At 30.2% G+C, this 14,280-nt stretch overlaps 5 protein-coding genes across 13 annotated transcripts; 2 read left to right on the top strand and 3 right to left on the bottom strand.

Moving 5' to 3' along the window:
* Positions 1-301: 301 nt before the first annotated feature.
* MBD-R2 (PHD finger protein MBD-R2) lies at positions 302-8,459 on the bottom strand. 8 transcript variants are annotated; one of them, XM_034330290.2, is made up of 15 exons: positions 7,817-8,457; positions 6,326-6,854; positions 6,121-6,255; positions 5,933-5,959; positions 5,132-5,232; positions 4,909-4,994; positions 4,035-4,431; positions 3,554-3,955; positions 2,591-3,319; positions 2,395-2,523; positions 2,205-2,285; positions 1,513-1,936; positions 1,024-1,424; positions 718-951; positions 302-648 (listed from the first exon to the last, which is right to left on the bottom strand). In XM_034330290.2, the coding sequence occupies exons 1-15, from the start codon at positions 8,151-8,153 to the stop codon at positions 527-529; spliced, it is 4,134 nt and encodes a 1,377-aa protein (XP_034186181.2). In that variant the 5' UTR covers positions 8,154-8,457; the 3' UTR covers positions 302-526. The 8 variants fall into 8 exon arrangements, with proteins under 8 accessions (XP_034186181.2, XP_076547785.1, XP_034186182.2 ...); XM_076691670.1 differs by having other exon boundaries at positions 400-648; positions 3,554-3,934; positions 7,817-8,459; XM_034330291.2 differs by having other exon boundaries at positions 400-648; positions 2,594-3,319; positions 7,817-8,458.
* A 603-nt stretch (positions 8,460-9,062) lies between these two features.
* On the bottom strand, positions 9,063-11,914 carry LOC117607083 (uncharacterized). The gene is made up of 6 exons (XM_034330342.2): positions 11,773-11,914; positions 11,552-11,626; positions 11,321-11,454; positions 11,100-11,235; positions 10,736-11,016; positions 9,063-10,485 (listed from the first exon to the last, which is right to left on the bottom strand). Exons 1-6 carry the CDS (start codon positions 11,838-11,840, stop codon positions 10,373-10,375), a joined length of 807 nt encoding a protein of 268 aa, XP_034186233.2. The 5' UTR covers positions 11,841-11,914; the 3' UTR covers positions 9,063-10,372.
* RpLP1 (ribosomal protein LP1) lies at positions 9,128-10,116 on the top strand. The gene is made up of 4 exons (XM_034330353.2): positions 9,128-9,269; positions 9,410-9,557; positions 9,839-9,940; positions 10,022-10,116. The coding sequence occupies exons 1-4, from the start codon at positions 9,198-9,200 to the stop codon at positions 10,033-10,035; spliced, it is 336 nt and encodes a 111-aa protein (XP_034186244.2). The 5' UTR covers positions 9,128-9,197; the 3' UTR covers positions 10,036-10,116.
* A 155-nt stretch (positions 11,915-12,069) lies between the features above and the next one.
* On the top strand, positions 12,070-12,884 carry Sys1 (Sys1 golgi trafficking protein). Of its 2 annotated transcripts, none has more exons than XM_034330346.2 (2): positions 12,070-12,211; positions 12,299-12,884. In XM_034330346.2, exon 2 carries the CDS (start codon positions 12,402-12,404, stop codon positions 12,882-12,884), a length of 483 nt encoding a protein of 160 aa, XP_034186237.1. In that variant the 5' UTR covers positions 12,070-12,211; positions 12,299-12,401. The 2 variants fall into 2 exon arrangements, with proteins under 2 accessions (XP_034186237.1, XP_034186238.1); XM_034330347.2 differs by having other exon boundaries at positions 12,071-12,211; positions 12,308-12,884.
* Positions 12,560-13,997, bottom strand: ND-13A (NADH dehydrogenase (ubiquinone) 13 kDa A subunit). The gene is made up of 3 exons (XM_034330350.2): positions 13,470-13,997; positions 13,212-13,388; positions 12,560-13,121 (listed from the first exon to the last, which is right to left on the bottom strand). The coding sequence occupies exons 1-3, from the start codon at positions 13,665-13,667 to the stop codon at positions 13,056-13,058; spliced, it is 441 nt and encodes a 146-aa protein (XP_034186241.1). The 5' UTR covers positions 13,668-13,997; the 3' UTR covers positions 12,560-13,055.
* Positions 13,998-14,280: the final 283 nt, after the last annotated feature.

The raw sequence follows: 14,280 nt of genomic DNA on the forward strand, positions 1-14,280 counted from the left end.
CTTTTAACAGAAAATTAAATTAATTTAAAAAAATCAGATAAATTTGTTTCTTTTCTACAACATCCTTCAATGATTTATGAATATATAACATACATGAAATTTTTCTATGCATAATAGGTATGACTTCCTTCAGAAACAACTGAATGTTAATGTGACAAATCCAAATGTATATTTGAACTGGTATCCAAGCTGTAAATGGAAAAAGTACACATATTTAAATAAAGATCTTCAGACTTTTATTTTAGTAAATAAATATATATTACAAGTACAATAGTTTTATTATATTTACACGAAGGGCAGCATATATTACATATGTATATAAAAAATACGAAATTTTGAAACAATAACACTAATATAATTATAAATCACCTATTCAATCAAAACTGTACATATATTTTATAGTACAGTAATAAATTATTCCTGGTAATATATGTTATGAAACAATGTGCATTTGCTATATAACAATGTTAGTTCTTAAATCAAACTAAAGAAGAAAAATTATATTCTGTAAGAACATAATTTTCATTTAACACAGAGCGGCTAATTTTCGTACTGTGTTCAAATCTCGAAGAAGCATTTGAACAGTTTGTTTAGTTCGAGGTTGAATTTCTGGACTAGATACATCTTCAGGATCCATAGCTTCCAGTGCTGTAAACAATGAACTCAACAATAGATACTTTGATTTTACACCATGTACAAAAAATGAAATTTACATACCACAAACTTGTGCTTCAATAAATGTTAATCTTGCATCTATATGATTTTGAAAATGTTCAATATGTTCTAATAATCGCATTCGACATTCCCCTGGATCAATTGGTGCTTCTGGTTGGGGAATGAAAGGCTGTATCGGTGTCGTTTCCTGTTTTAGTTCTTCATGCATGTTATTTTCTGAAGCAGCTGGCATAGATATATCATTTTCCGATACAATGCTTTGATTAGTTAACAGATCTGTAGATAAGAAAATATAAAATTATAATCTTGTGATTCTTATGAAAGATTTAAATTTATTTCATACTTTACCTGTATCCGGTTTTATTTCCGAAGTTGTTGAATTTTTATATTTTTCTTCAATACCACCACTTTTAGTAAGCGCATCAAGAAGAATATGACTTTTATTCTCATTTGTTAAATCCTCTTTTTTGCATGTAGCTTTAGATTCATCCGAAGTTGGATTATCTTCTTCTAAAATTTTCATTAACTCCGAGTCTGAAGCTATTAATTTTTCATCGTGATTATCTTTTAAAGTGAACTTTATTTCTGTCTTTACTTCGACTCGATGAGACGTTTCAGTTATATCATCTCCATCTTCACTTCCTGACTTTGTAACTTCCATAATTGGTATTGGTGTTAGATCTGGTTTTGGTACTTCAACCTTTTCCCAATTTTTCGCCCAAAGGTATAGCTTTGGATGATCTTTTTTCCTATGATAAACAAATTTTTCTCCTTAATAATGATTTCGTTCCTTCTCATTTATTTTTTTTTTCAGAAGCTTAATATTGTAATACTTACTGAGCTACGTTGATCTTTACTCTTAAACTGTGCAATACTTGTTGTATTTGCAAGAGAGAAGCAACTAAATCATAAGAACGTTTTAGCATAGCTGTTCTTTGATTTACTTGATTCTGATTTTTTGTTCGATCAGATAACATTGGCAGTTTTCCCTCTTTCACCCAATCTTGATCGTGGAAATACTTCTTTGATGGCCGTTGTCTATATGGGTTCTGACAAATATAACAAACATATTTTTCGGGTACATCTTTTTCTCTTTCTATTGCATTACAATGGCCATGTTGCCAGCATAAACACAGGTCACACTGTATCATTAAACCATCTTCTTCCATGTATCCACAAGTACAGTTTATTATTTCTTCTCTACGAAGTTGTTCCACTTTTACCATTTCGCCATTGATCATCATCATGACACCCTCAGTTTCTAGAAATATAATTTATAACTTTGTATAAAAGAGATGGTAGCAAAAAATCACGTTTTGAAATTTTCAAGTGTGCGACATTCATACACCTGTATGAGTTAGTTCTGAATTTCAAACAAAAAAAGGAAGAGGAAAAAAATAATATATTTTTTAAATGAACAGGTTATCCACCAAGTAAGATAGTGGAAATAGTTCGCCAAGTTAAGTTCATCAACCAATCACAAAGAGTTAATAATATAAACTGAAGCAAATGAAAAAAAATAAATATACCTTCCCCATCATTAGTATCTTTTTTAGCAATATCCCCTTTCAAAGTATCATCTTTTTCAACGCGAGAATCATATAGTTGACCTAAAGAAAAATAAGATAATAAAACAGTAGTTTGCCACTTTAATTTAGAAAAACAAATTAAAAAGCTGTATTCATTATAAAATGACTTGTCTAACTATAAAAAACTTACTACTCTGACTATTTTCATCGCTTCTGGAATCTGATTTCCTGCGACTGTATCTGTACGTAAGTGTTGGCGGTTCATCGGTATCCAACGCACTATCATCCAAATCACCATATTCATCAAGTTCTGGAATACCTATTTATGTAATAACATCTTATATTTTCAATTTATCATGCTAATACAAAGTAAAAGAAATTATTACCACCATTCCGTCGTTTATTCCTATTTAATCCATCAGAACTGTATTCTGATAATTGCCGTTTCCGTTGACCCTTCATTCTATCAATATTAATAACTTCATCTAAAGATTTTGGCCTGTCAATCCTTTGCACTTCTGACGATACTGCTGGTCTTACAGGAAGAAGAGTTTTAATACCAGTTTGTGTTTTTTCTTCTTTAATTTTCATATCAAATAATGTTCCAGGTGACATTGCCGAAGAATCTCGTTTCTTTTCAATATCATCATCCATGTCAATACTATGACTCGAAATTGGAGACATTCTTTCTGATTTAATGTCTTCTACTGATACATCGTTAGATTTTTCTATTTGATCTATTTCATCTTCTATATCAGATGTTGCCGGTAAAATTACTTTCGGCGACGTAGATTGAACAAAATTTGTTACAGACGAAGGCGCGGTATATAATGCTTTATCATGAATAGGTTTTTTCTTTCCAAGTTTATTACATTTGTCTAACAAGTTATTTGATTTCTTTGGAATAATATCCTCGACTGATTCTCCGATTGTTCTTGCATACGCTAAATCTGCAACATTTGGCGTAGATCCCAAAAATTTGGAGTATTCTGGATGATAATGTTTTATGTGCATTTGTAAAAGATTTTCTTTACGAAATGTCTTGTTACATCCTTGCTTTGGACATTTATATGCACTGTCCTCCATCTCTACGCGAAGTCCGCCAATGAAAACAGCTATTAAGGAATACAAAGGTAACTTTATACAATATATAATTTACAACAAATTTTTAATAAATGGAGTTAAGGAAGTAAAGGGAGTTAATATATATAGTTTAAAATAAACTTTTAATACTACGTTCAAGAACTTACAATAAATTACTCCTGATGTAAGTAAGCATGTAAAGGTAATGAATCCAATAAGATCATAGCAAAAATTATAAAGATAAAAAATAGAATATGAAATCTTACCACCGTCTGTAATTGATGTTGTTGATGTAGATACTAATGTTGTAACTGGTGTACTTGCTGAAACCAACGACGAATCTTCTGTTACTGCTGTTTTTGCTTTAGGTAATAAAGTCTTGATCTTCTTTGGTACATCCATTGTAATCGGTTGTTTTAATTTTTGCCCATAGTTTTTCTTTTTCCGGTGAATACAGAAATCAAATTTCTCGGGATCAAAATCGAATTGCCCCTGATTTTCTAGGAACACCTTGATATCATTTCGCGATCGAAACTTTTTCCCACTTGATTTATGAAGAAATAAGACATCCCATTTCCCGGCGGACGTACCGGCCTTTCTTTGCGTAAAATGTTTTTGCCATCCAGGTGGTAATCGTTTATCTGCAACTATTATTGAGCGACGAGGTCCTATAGAACATATTTGCATTTAATTTATTCAAAACAAATTTATAGAATATATTAAAAATATATTTTTTTCTCAAAATACCATCATTTCCATCTACTATGTAAGATTCAGTTCCTTGAGGTTCTCCATCTACCCATTCTGGCCCTACATCATCCTCCTGATTTACATCATTTCTTGGGATATCCTTCTTGCTCTTTTTTGTACAAGCTTTCATTTTGGATATATTTGTGTCAAATCCCCGTAATAGATCTGTCCCAGGATCATAACAAGGGCCAAACAGAGTACCATCTAAATCAATTTTGTCTGTAACTTCTCCATTTTCATTAATTGCCACCTCTTGCTTTTTGGCTACTTTATCTCCTTCATTTTTCGTCCGTTTTCTCGAATGTGTATGAAATAATTCCATAACTGTATGTTTTCTTTTCTTATCTCTCCTCTCTTGCTTGCTTCCTATATACTCTTCAGTTTGACTAAATTGCTATTAAAAACAATAAAATTTCACCTTATAACTTGTTTTACATAAATGTTACAATACATTGTTGATTATTTTATTCCTTTCATGTTACATTAAATTATTTATGTTCTCAACTTAATGTCATTTTAAAATAATAAATAATATTTTTGTTCTGTTCATTATTTATACAATATTAAAAAATGTACATTATTTAAATAGTATATAGTTTGTATTACACAAAATTTCAATGTATGACAATAATATATATTAAGATATTCCCAAAATGTATTTTTATCACTAATGTTAAATAGTTATATTATTATACAAATATCTCAACTAGAACTACTTATCTCTAAACATTTAAACTAATAAAACAAATTTTAAAAAATCTGTTTTAAAAGGAAAACAACCAAATAAGAGAGAGTAAAAAAATAAATAAGCAGTCTGCTAGTTTTTATACCAATGATATAGGACAACATAACCTTACAACAAAATTCGTACCTTGGTAGATGCTGGAGTAATTTTTGTCATTTTTGACGATTTAACCGTCTTTGCATATCCATCATCAAAGAGTACATCATACCTATCTGTGAAAACAATTCCATATTAAAAAGGCACCATTTTTACAACTAAACAAATATCCTTCCAAGAAACATCAAACCACCAATATAGACAACAGTCTGTTTCTCTTGTGTATATATATAGTTAAGGTTAGATCACTTACCATTTCCTAAAACTGCATTCACTTTGGCTGGATATTTTCTACCATCAGCCCATGTAGCAAGTATCCTTTCTCCCACTAAAAAATCTTTCATATTTTCTTCCCTGAAGGTATTAAACTGATTCATTATTACGTCCGAAAAAATATTATCGGCCATTATAATAAATAAATGAAAACAATTAAACAAGCAATTTCTTTCATATATGCACTAATTTTGTTATTTCAATTATATGTATAAATTGAATATTGTTGAAAATTTAACATATGCTTATTTTATTTTTTATATTATGTTAGCTTTATAACAATACTGATTATAGTTTATTTTTAACAGAATAAAAGGAATATATTGTGATTTGAAATGTCAAAAAAAACATGTATTAAATTTTTAAATATTAAAATAAAAACAACTTCAACTTGTGTAACATATTAAGTAAGACTATGTTGTAACATGATTTTCTAAAAACATATGTCGATATTTTTCAATGAAAATTTCAGTTGCTGATAAATAAATTCATATACTTTTATTCCTATTCTATTCATTAATTCCAATTTAGGTTGTATATCAGCATAATATATCCACAACTGTCAAAATCGACAGTTATATAAAGTATAACAGAACTGAAATTTCTTATTTCATGGCACTGCAATAAATAATTTAAGCCACTTGAAGGATATTGCAAATAATTAACCCTTTGCGGACGTGTGCTTGCTAACATTGGCCTACCGACGCTCACGCATCGGACGGTCCCATCCACAAAGGGTTCAAGCTTTCATCTATTTAACAATTATGAAAGATCAACTTACGATGCTGGCGGATCCCATGTTTCTTCGCTTTAAAGAAAGAAAAGAAAAAAAATGTTACAAAAACCATCTTAACATGCAAGATAAGTAAAGCAACAAGTAATAATGTATTGAAATTTTTATTATATTTTTTTTTTTTTTTGAACTAATACCTGAATAATTTTTATACTTTCATTAAAATGTTTACTCACGTTGGTTGTGTTTGCAATACACGTAATCTAGAGCTATCCATAGGTATCCATTCATCAAATCTTGAACTCCACTTATCAAAATGGATCAAAACTTCTCTTTCATCCCAATCAGTTTCCACTACTTTGGCTGAATACCTATAACATAATACCAGTAATTAGTTTTGTAATAATCAATATATTAATTCAATCAATTTGTGAAGTTTACCATTTTTCATTGAAATCCTTTGCTTCTAATTTGGCACCAGGAAAAAATTTTAATCCACCCTTATTTAAAATCTTTGGTTTCAATTCATCTGACTTCTCAAATACTTTTTCATCTTCCATTTTTACGTTTTTTAATTCTTCTTTTATAATTAAATTTTTTTGTATATGCTTCATTGCCATGTCTGATTCAACAATTCCCAATTGCACTGCCATGGTATTTACTTGTACTTCTGGAGTTTCATTTGCTTCCTGTTTTACAGGAACTTCTTCTTTTATGCTGTCTTTTTCTTTTATGTTCAAATTTTTGTACCCATTGTCAACAGATTCTGTTGAATCTAACTCATTCAAAGAATCAACTAATGATGCTGATTGAGAAGAACATGTTTCTTTAGGGGTATCAGACTTTTGTGTTCTTCCTTCAGATACCAATGGTGAAATACATTGCTCTAAATTTAAAATCTCAGAATTAATGAGATCCAAATCCTCCTGCGCATAAGAAGTTGATGATTTCACAGACATAATCACAGGATCTGTAAAAAAAATCTAAATATTGATTAATTGGAAAATTCAAAAAGTAAAATATTCTTTAACACTTTGTCTGCCATATTTGAATAATGTAGAAATTTCTGGACAAACTTTACTATCCATCTATACACACATCATTATTTACTTATTTAATTACAAATAAACTCTATAAATTTGGCATGGCAGTCAAAATGTTCAATATATTTGACTTAATATGTATTAGAATATTTATTAAATATTTTTTATAACTGCATATGATATTTCCCTATCTTTATTTTTACTGCCAATACAAATATATACATAGAATGTTATACTATATACTTTTTTCTGTTCCCAATTTTGTATTTATGACTTGTAGAACTTCATTGTAGGCATTGTTTCTATATCTTTCACACAATTTTGTTATTTATTTAAAACTAAACTGAATCTTTTCAAACTATATATTTCTTGCTTGCTGGTAAACAGAATATTGACTGCAAATTACATCTTTTGGACAGCTTTGTCATCTGGGAAGGAGATCAGGAAATGGTATTAAATGAACAACTGTAAGCATCTGATACTTCATAGAGATTATTACAGGAAACTCATTCAAAACTTTAGGATATTCGCTAAACTAACAAAAGAATTATATACTTTAGTGTTATGTGTACACCAGAAATATCAAACCAATGTAACAAACTTCATTGATGATTACAACTATACTTTATATAATAGATATATTACTTTGTGAATAATAAAATATAAAAATATTGTTAAATAAGTGTATATCATCTATTACACTGTACCTAGATTAATCATTGTACAAAGCATTAAATACAAAAAGGTAGGAAAAAATATGAATTACATTGAAAAAAGTAAACAATGATGTGCAGAAGATATACAAAATAGTTTAATGAAAATTTTGTATTTGACAGTATTTAATATGGAATAAATAAAGATAAGATTTTTTATATTATACCAAACGTACCTGGATGATTGTCATAATCTGCAAAAACTGATGGAATACTGCCCTTACGCAGAAGTAATTTATGTCCCTTAGCGGCTTCGTAATCAGCACGTTTAAAATGCCTGTGGCAGACAACTTGACCCGGTGTAGGTTTGAAACTTGTCTCGAATCCACCACTAGCCAACCATTTACTTCTTAAATTATTATCTTTTGGAAATCTATGAAGCGGTAAACCCTTCGCTCTAGCATCCTGAACATCAACCTCACAGCTACGCACGCAACATTTGCGCGCCATTTTCATCATCCTCAAAGGCGGTATCCCTTTACCACGCGACCGCGCTATACGCCGCCGCTTCATTTACACCGGTACTACATAGCAACGTATCGGGAAAGAAGTGTTTGCCAAACTATTCATAAAACTATAAGGTGGACACGAAACAAATAACTACGTGTCAAACACTTTGACACGAATACTTCTAATTCAGAAACAAATTAAACATCACATGTAACATTCAGATAAAGACACGAAACTAATGCAATTACGTGTACGATATTAATCGATGCAAAGCTTTCGAATGTCGATTCACATTTACGTCGTTATTAGTAGGAAAAATAGAGTATACTCCTATCACTTGCTAAATAAATGTTTCACTATGTGGCGCCACCTTCTAATATTCATGAAGATGTGCTGTAATATATATACTTGAGGTCACGAGAGTCCATAACTAAGCGCGCAGGTTGGAAGATGGTGGGGGAACGCAGCGATGGTGGGGGAAAGCGATCCGCCAATCGCTTTCCACTTCCGCTGGAAGTATCGCCAATCAGGGCGACAATGCGCAGAATAGGACGAAAACTGGTCTTTTCGCAGTTATGGACCCTCGTGAAATCAAGTATACAGGCGATTATTAAATACACATCATTCATTTCTGTAACACACAATAAATTAATTATTAAAGTTGTTTCAAGTTCTTTAGTCTCATTTTTTAACTATACTTTTACTTACAAATTTGTATATGTGGTGCAGGCTATTTTCAAGATTACATTTTATTACCTGAAGCATGTAATACTTAACATTATAATGTATGAAATTAATAAATATGAGATATTTTACACAATGCAATGCAATAACTTCATGGTATAAAGTATTTTTATACAAATTTGTAAAATTAACCAATAGAATTACCGTATTCTTGTTAAGCCTTTTTCATCGCTGCATTGCAATATCTCCCAAAAGTTACATCACGTGATTTCCGTTAAGCTCGCTCTATTTCCCCTTCGTGCTGAGTGCTGGGTAGAACGATATTGGGTGCTTGTTCTCTTCTAAAGAGCTAAGGCCGTATCAGCGACTTGCACCTTTATTAACATTCATCTAGTTTTAATATAAAACACATAAGTTATAAACATGAATACCAAAGCTGAACTCGCGTGCATTTACTCGGCATTAATCCTTGTCGATGATGATGTGGCTGTAACTGTAAGTATTTTTCACGTGGTGTTGTATTCTGTTATAACACTGTTTGTTGTGTTTATTTTATTTATAATAAAAGAATAAATACTGATAAAGTTATGGTATTAAAATGAATGAAAGGTTTTATATACGTATCTATGATTTAGGGTGAAAAGATCCAAACAATTTTGAAAGCTGCCAATGTTGAAGTGGAATCTTACTGGCCTGGGCTTTTTGCTAAGGCTTTGGAAGGTGTAAATATAAAAGAACTCCTCACAAACATTGGATCAGGAGTTGGAAGTGCACCTGCAGCAGGTTGTAAAAGCATTGCTATTTTTAATTTATTACATTTAAATCTAGAAATAACTTGAAAGGTTTTATTAACTGTCCTCTTCATCCACCAATCTAAATAGCATTACTTATTAGAGAGGTCAGCAACAGAGGGAAAAGAAAAAGAATAAAAATTTTTAATAGTTATATTTGTAGGTGTAGAATATAACTTAATTATTTTATGCAACAATCACTTAATATAAGTATTAAATAATGTAGATTACCTTTTAGGTAATATCATTTACCTATTTTGTTATCTTTTATAGCTCCAGCAGCTGCAGCACCTGCTAGTGCAGAAGCTGCACCAGCGAAAGAAGAAAAGAAGAAAGAAGAACCTGAAGAAGAATCAGATGATGATATGGGCTTTGGTAAGTAATTTATTTGTAATGTAACATGCATCATATTGTCCAAGAACTAGAATCTATTTTAATTGCATTCATTTTTTACAGGTTTATTTGACTAAACACAAGGATTGTAATTTCAGTCCACAATTTTGTACTTGTACAGTTGTATTGTACAATAAATGACATATTTTTAATTTGAATCATTTTTTTTTTATATACCAAGTATGAACAAATCCCATCCCAATAGTTATGTTTCAGTTTCTTTTTTTTTTTGTACATATTCATCTCCAAACACATTGAGGAAGAGAAGAATACCCTCTTAAACTGAATAACTTGATATAGTTACATTAAGTTTATTGTATTTATGTATATTTTAAATCATAACTTTAATTTCAAGATCATGTACTAGTATGTACTTTGCTATATAAAATTTACTATATGGATTTTCTTACTTGTCTATAATTTTGGGTTAGGATTGAAGAAGTTTTTCCATAGAAATAAATTTACATTAAAATTATTGAAAGTGGAGTCATTTTTCAATAACAGGTCCTTTCCATCTGTCAAATCACCTAAAATTCGTATAATTATGTATTAAATGTGTAACTTCCTATACTTGATGTCACGAGAGTCCATAACTGCGAAAAGACCAGTTTTTGTTCTTTTCTGCGCATTGTCGCCCTGATTGGCGATACTTCCAGCGGAAGTGGAAAGCGATTGGCGGATCGCTTTCCCCCACCATCGCTGCGTGTCCCCACCATCTTCCAACCTGCGCGCTTAGTTATGGACTCTCGTGACATCAAGTATACCTAATTTACCTACCTTCATTTGTATTGTAAAAATTTTCGGTTTTTGTCTCTATTCCATTTTTATCCTTTTTTATAACAACAGTGTACATTTTTTCACCAACTTTTTGTGATATAATTGTTTCCTCATTTCCTTCATGGTCTCGAATTACTTGTTTTTGCTTTATAATCCCATCAGGTCCCCTTACATATTCCTTCATTACAGATCTTCCAGTTATGCGTGCAAATGGTCTAAGCTCTTCTGAATTTGATTCGTTTTGCTTATCCCAAACATTTGAAAAATTATCTGGTGTAATCCTGTTCAAGTGAACAATATTTTTTCAGTCATTTTCAATCTTCTGAATCAAAAGAATACTAGTTTACAATATGTTGGTACTTACTTTCCATCTAAATCTGTATCTAACTTAAGTGCTGGTTGACTTAACATATCATGATTGGGTGATTTTAACATTTTATCACGTAAGTTCTCATTAGGTGGAGATGCGAATGAAAATGCATCTGTAAATATATTCTGTCCTAAAAACATTTTAACAAAATTATGATGTTCATGAAAGTACAAATAAATTTGAATACATGTATTTATTTAAAATTAAAAATATACCTTCATTACCAAAGCCAAACATGAACTTATCAAAAATATGATCACTTAACATATGATCTATTTGAGATATAAAGTGATGTGCCATTTGCAATGGATCGCTGAAGATATTGAAGTGATTGCTTTCTCCAAATGGTCTACAAATTAAAGGATTCAAATTATTAAATTTCTATTTTAAGAACATTTAAAAGAAAACAAAGCATATCTACAGACAAAACATGAAACACAAGTTACCTAATGTTGTATGCATTTTCATCATCTTGCCAAATTGGATTTATAAAATTGTCATTATTTTGATGATCAAAATATCTGAAAACATTTATCAGTTAACTGTAATTAAAACATAATAATTCATTCACGTCAAAAAAGAAGATAATTTTAAGTTGTTGATGTAGTACTCTCATACATTATAAATCTTTCTTTAATTTATGAATAAAGAATTTATTATAATTTACCCTGTTATGGGAGGTTCCTTGGAATTTCCTCCACCAAAAATATTACGAACAAAATCCCACAGTTGCATTTTTCCAACTTTACTTCTACAACGTAACTCGCTGCATGTAACTCACGTTATATTTACGTCAGTCTCGTGTCTCATACGTCGCGAACTATATATACATATGTATATTTTGAAGTATTAGTTCTATAGATCATATGTTGAAGTTAACCTAATCAAATCATGTTCCTTAAAGCTTGTCATCGATTGATTTAAATTGTGTATTCTGCGTAATATAATTACTTATTTCCTATAGAAAGGAAAATATGTTACATTGCACTCGAAGTGGCTACAAAAGAGAAAATGTACGATGAAAGATAAAAGGACGATGTTACTGTATAAATACTTATATACATGGTAACTGTCACATTTTCGAAAATTTATTTTTATAGATTCATGTAAGTAGTACTTTATATAATAAGATTCATATATTTATAATTACCAGTTAGTATAATGAACAGAGGTTAAATATTTATATTTAATAGTGCTTTTAGATTACAAAATGGATCAAAATGATAATAAGGTATAAAAGTGACAACACAAAGAAGACTTAATTCCTTAATAGAAGAACTAAGAATTTTATAAACAATGAATAATATTTCTGGACAATTTCGTAAAACAGTATGGGATCCATTTCTTATAATATCTCAAATAATTGCTGTTCAAACTGTTATGTATTTTTGCCTTGGGCTATGGATTTGGATTGTTGCTTCTCTTATAGGGACAACAAAGTCATTGGACTATGCTTTTCATTATAAGGAAATACATGTTAGAGACTTTGCTGGCCAATTTATAATAGTAATATTTGTTTTAAATGCATTAATTGGAGCATTTGCATTATGGTGGTTAGTGCAAAGAACAAAACAGTGTATGGACTTTGCTTGCACTGCACATCTGATACATTTGTTATGCTGTTGGGCATACAATGCAAGTTTTCCTTCAACTTTTAGTTGGTGGTGTTTAAATATTGTATCTTTAAGTATAATGTGTGTTTGTGGTGAATTTCTTTGTATGAAAACAGAATTACAAGCAATACCATTAGGTATGAATAATCAAAAGACAGCTCTGTAAAACATAATTGTTATTATAAAATGAAAGTTTTATTTAAGTGAATATTACTTTTGAATTAAAGAATATTCAAAGAAGAACTTCATCTTTTTATATTTCCATTATATATTATAATATTTTTAAAAATATTTTTATAATTTACTACTTAACAACCTGTATGTACCATATTATTCACTAATGATGATCTTCTTTGTAAAATCTTAAGCCACAATATCCACAAGTATGGTTACCAGGTTTATCCTGAAATAAAATATTATATAATAATATGTAATTAATACATTTATTTAATCAATGTTTAATAAAGAAACTGTAACTAAGTATAAACTCTACCAAGTTAATATAAACTTTTGGATGTCCCAAAGGTCCACCACCACCATTACAAGATACAATTCTGTCCTTTGCAGGTTCAGGAGGAACTTCGTCTATTAATTTAATAGCCCAGTTCTCATTAACTTCCTTTTGTCTATTTATGAATCTTACATTGCGATAATCATCGTCATCAAACACCTATTACAAACAATACGATGTATATAAAATCATAAAAATTAATTCTGCAATAAATCACTATTTCTATCAATGATGCTTTACCTGACCAGTATGAGTTACTTGCTTAGCAGTAGCCGGAGCTTTACTTTGTACATTTCTTGTTATTATATTTATGAAATTAACTTTATTTTGTTTGTTGCAAGCTTCGAGCAATTTAACAACTTTTAGATTCGCCATATTTTCTGCTTCTAAGTTCTGTGGTAAGATGTCGTACTTATATAGAAATTGGCGAATTTCCATGAAATGTTTGCGATGCTGCTCTTAAAATAAAAAACTTTTTAGCATCATAAATACATATTTAATTTCTTATAGCGTGGGTATAATGCGCGCATACATGGCTTTCTTTGGTTAAGAAAGGGTGCAAGGGAAGAAGTCTATTCATTTGTTCAATAAGAGACCATAAGGGGAAACGGAAACCACCGGGGAAGTCCCGGAGTTCCGGTAGCCCGGAAGCCTCCGTGGAGAACCGGGATATTTATACTATAATGCTTATACCCGTCCGTTTTTGAAAAGAAATTATGAATATTTCGAACAAATTAAATTAGTTTCGCTTAGCAACTGTTAAAAGATCATATTTTGAAATTTCACGAGTTTAAAAATTGTTCAATACAAAAGATTATGCAATTTTGTGGTATGTAAAACGAGAAAATAAAATAGTATCATAAAGTATCGTAAAATGTTTTGTATTTTAATTTAAAATACAGGGTGAAAAGAAGACTCTAACACTGCATAATCTTTTCCTTCTTTATTATACGGTATCATTTTATAGAATTCTCCTGTCACTTTGCATAATACTATAAATAAACGAATGAATCACTAAAATGAATAAATGAACATTTAAATAATATACGTG

This window comes from Osmia lignaria, chromosome 2, assembly GCF_051020975.1.
Source record: "Osmia lignaria lignaria isolate PbOS001 chromosome 2, iyOsmLign1, whole genome shotgun sequence".
Taxonomy (NCBI): Eukaryota; Metazoa; Arthropoda; class Insecta; order Hymenoptera; family Megachilidae; genus Osmia; species Osmia lignaria.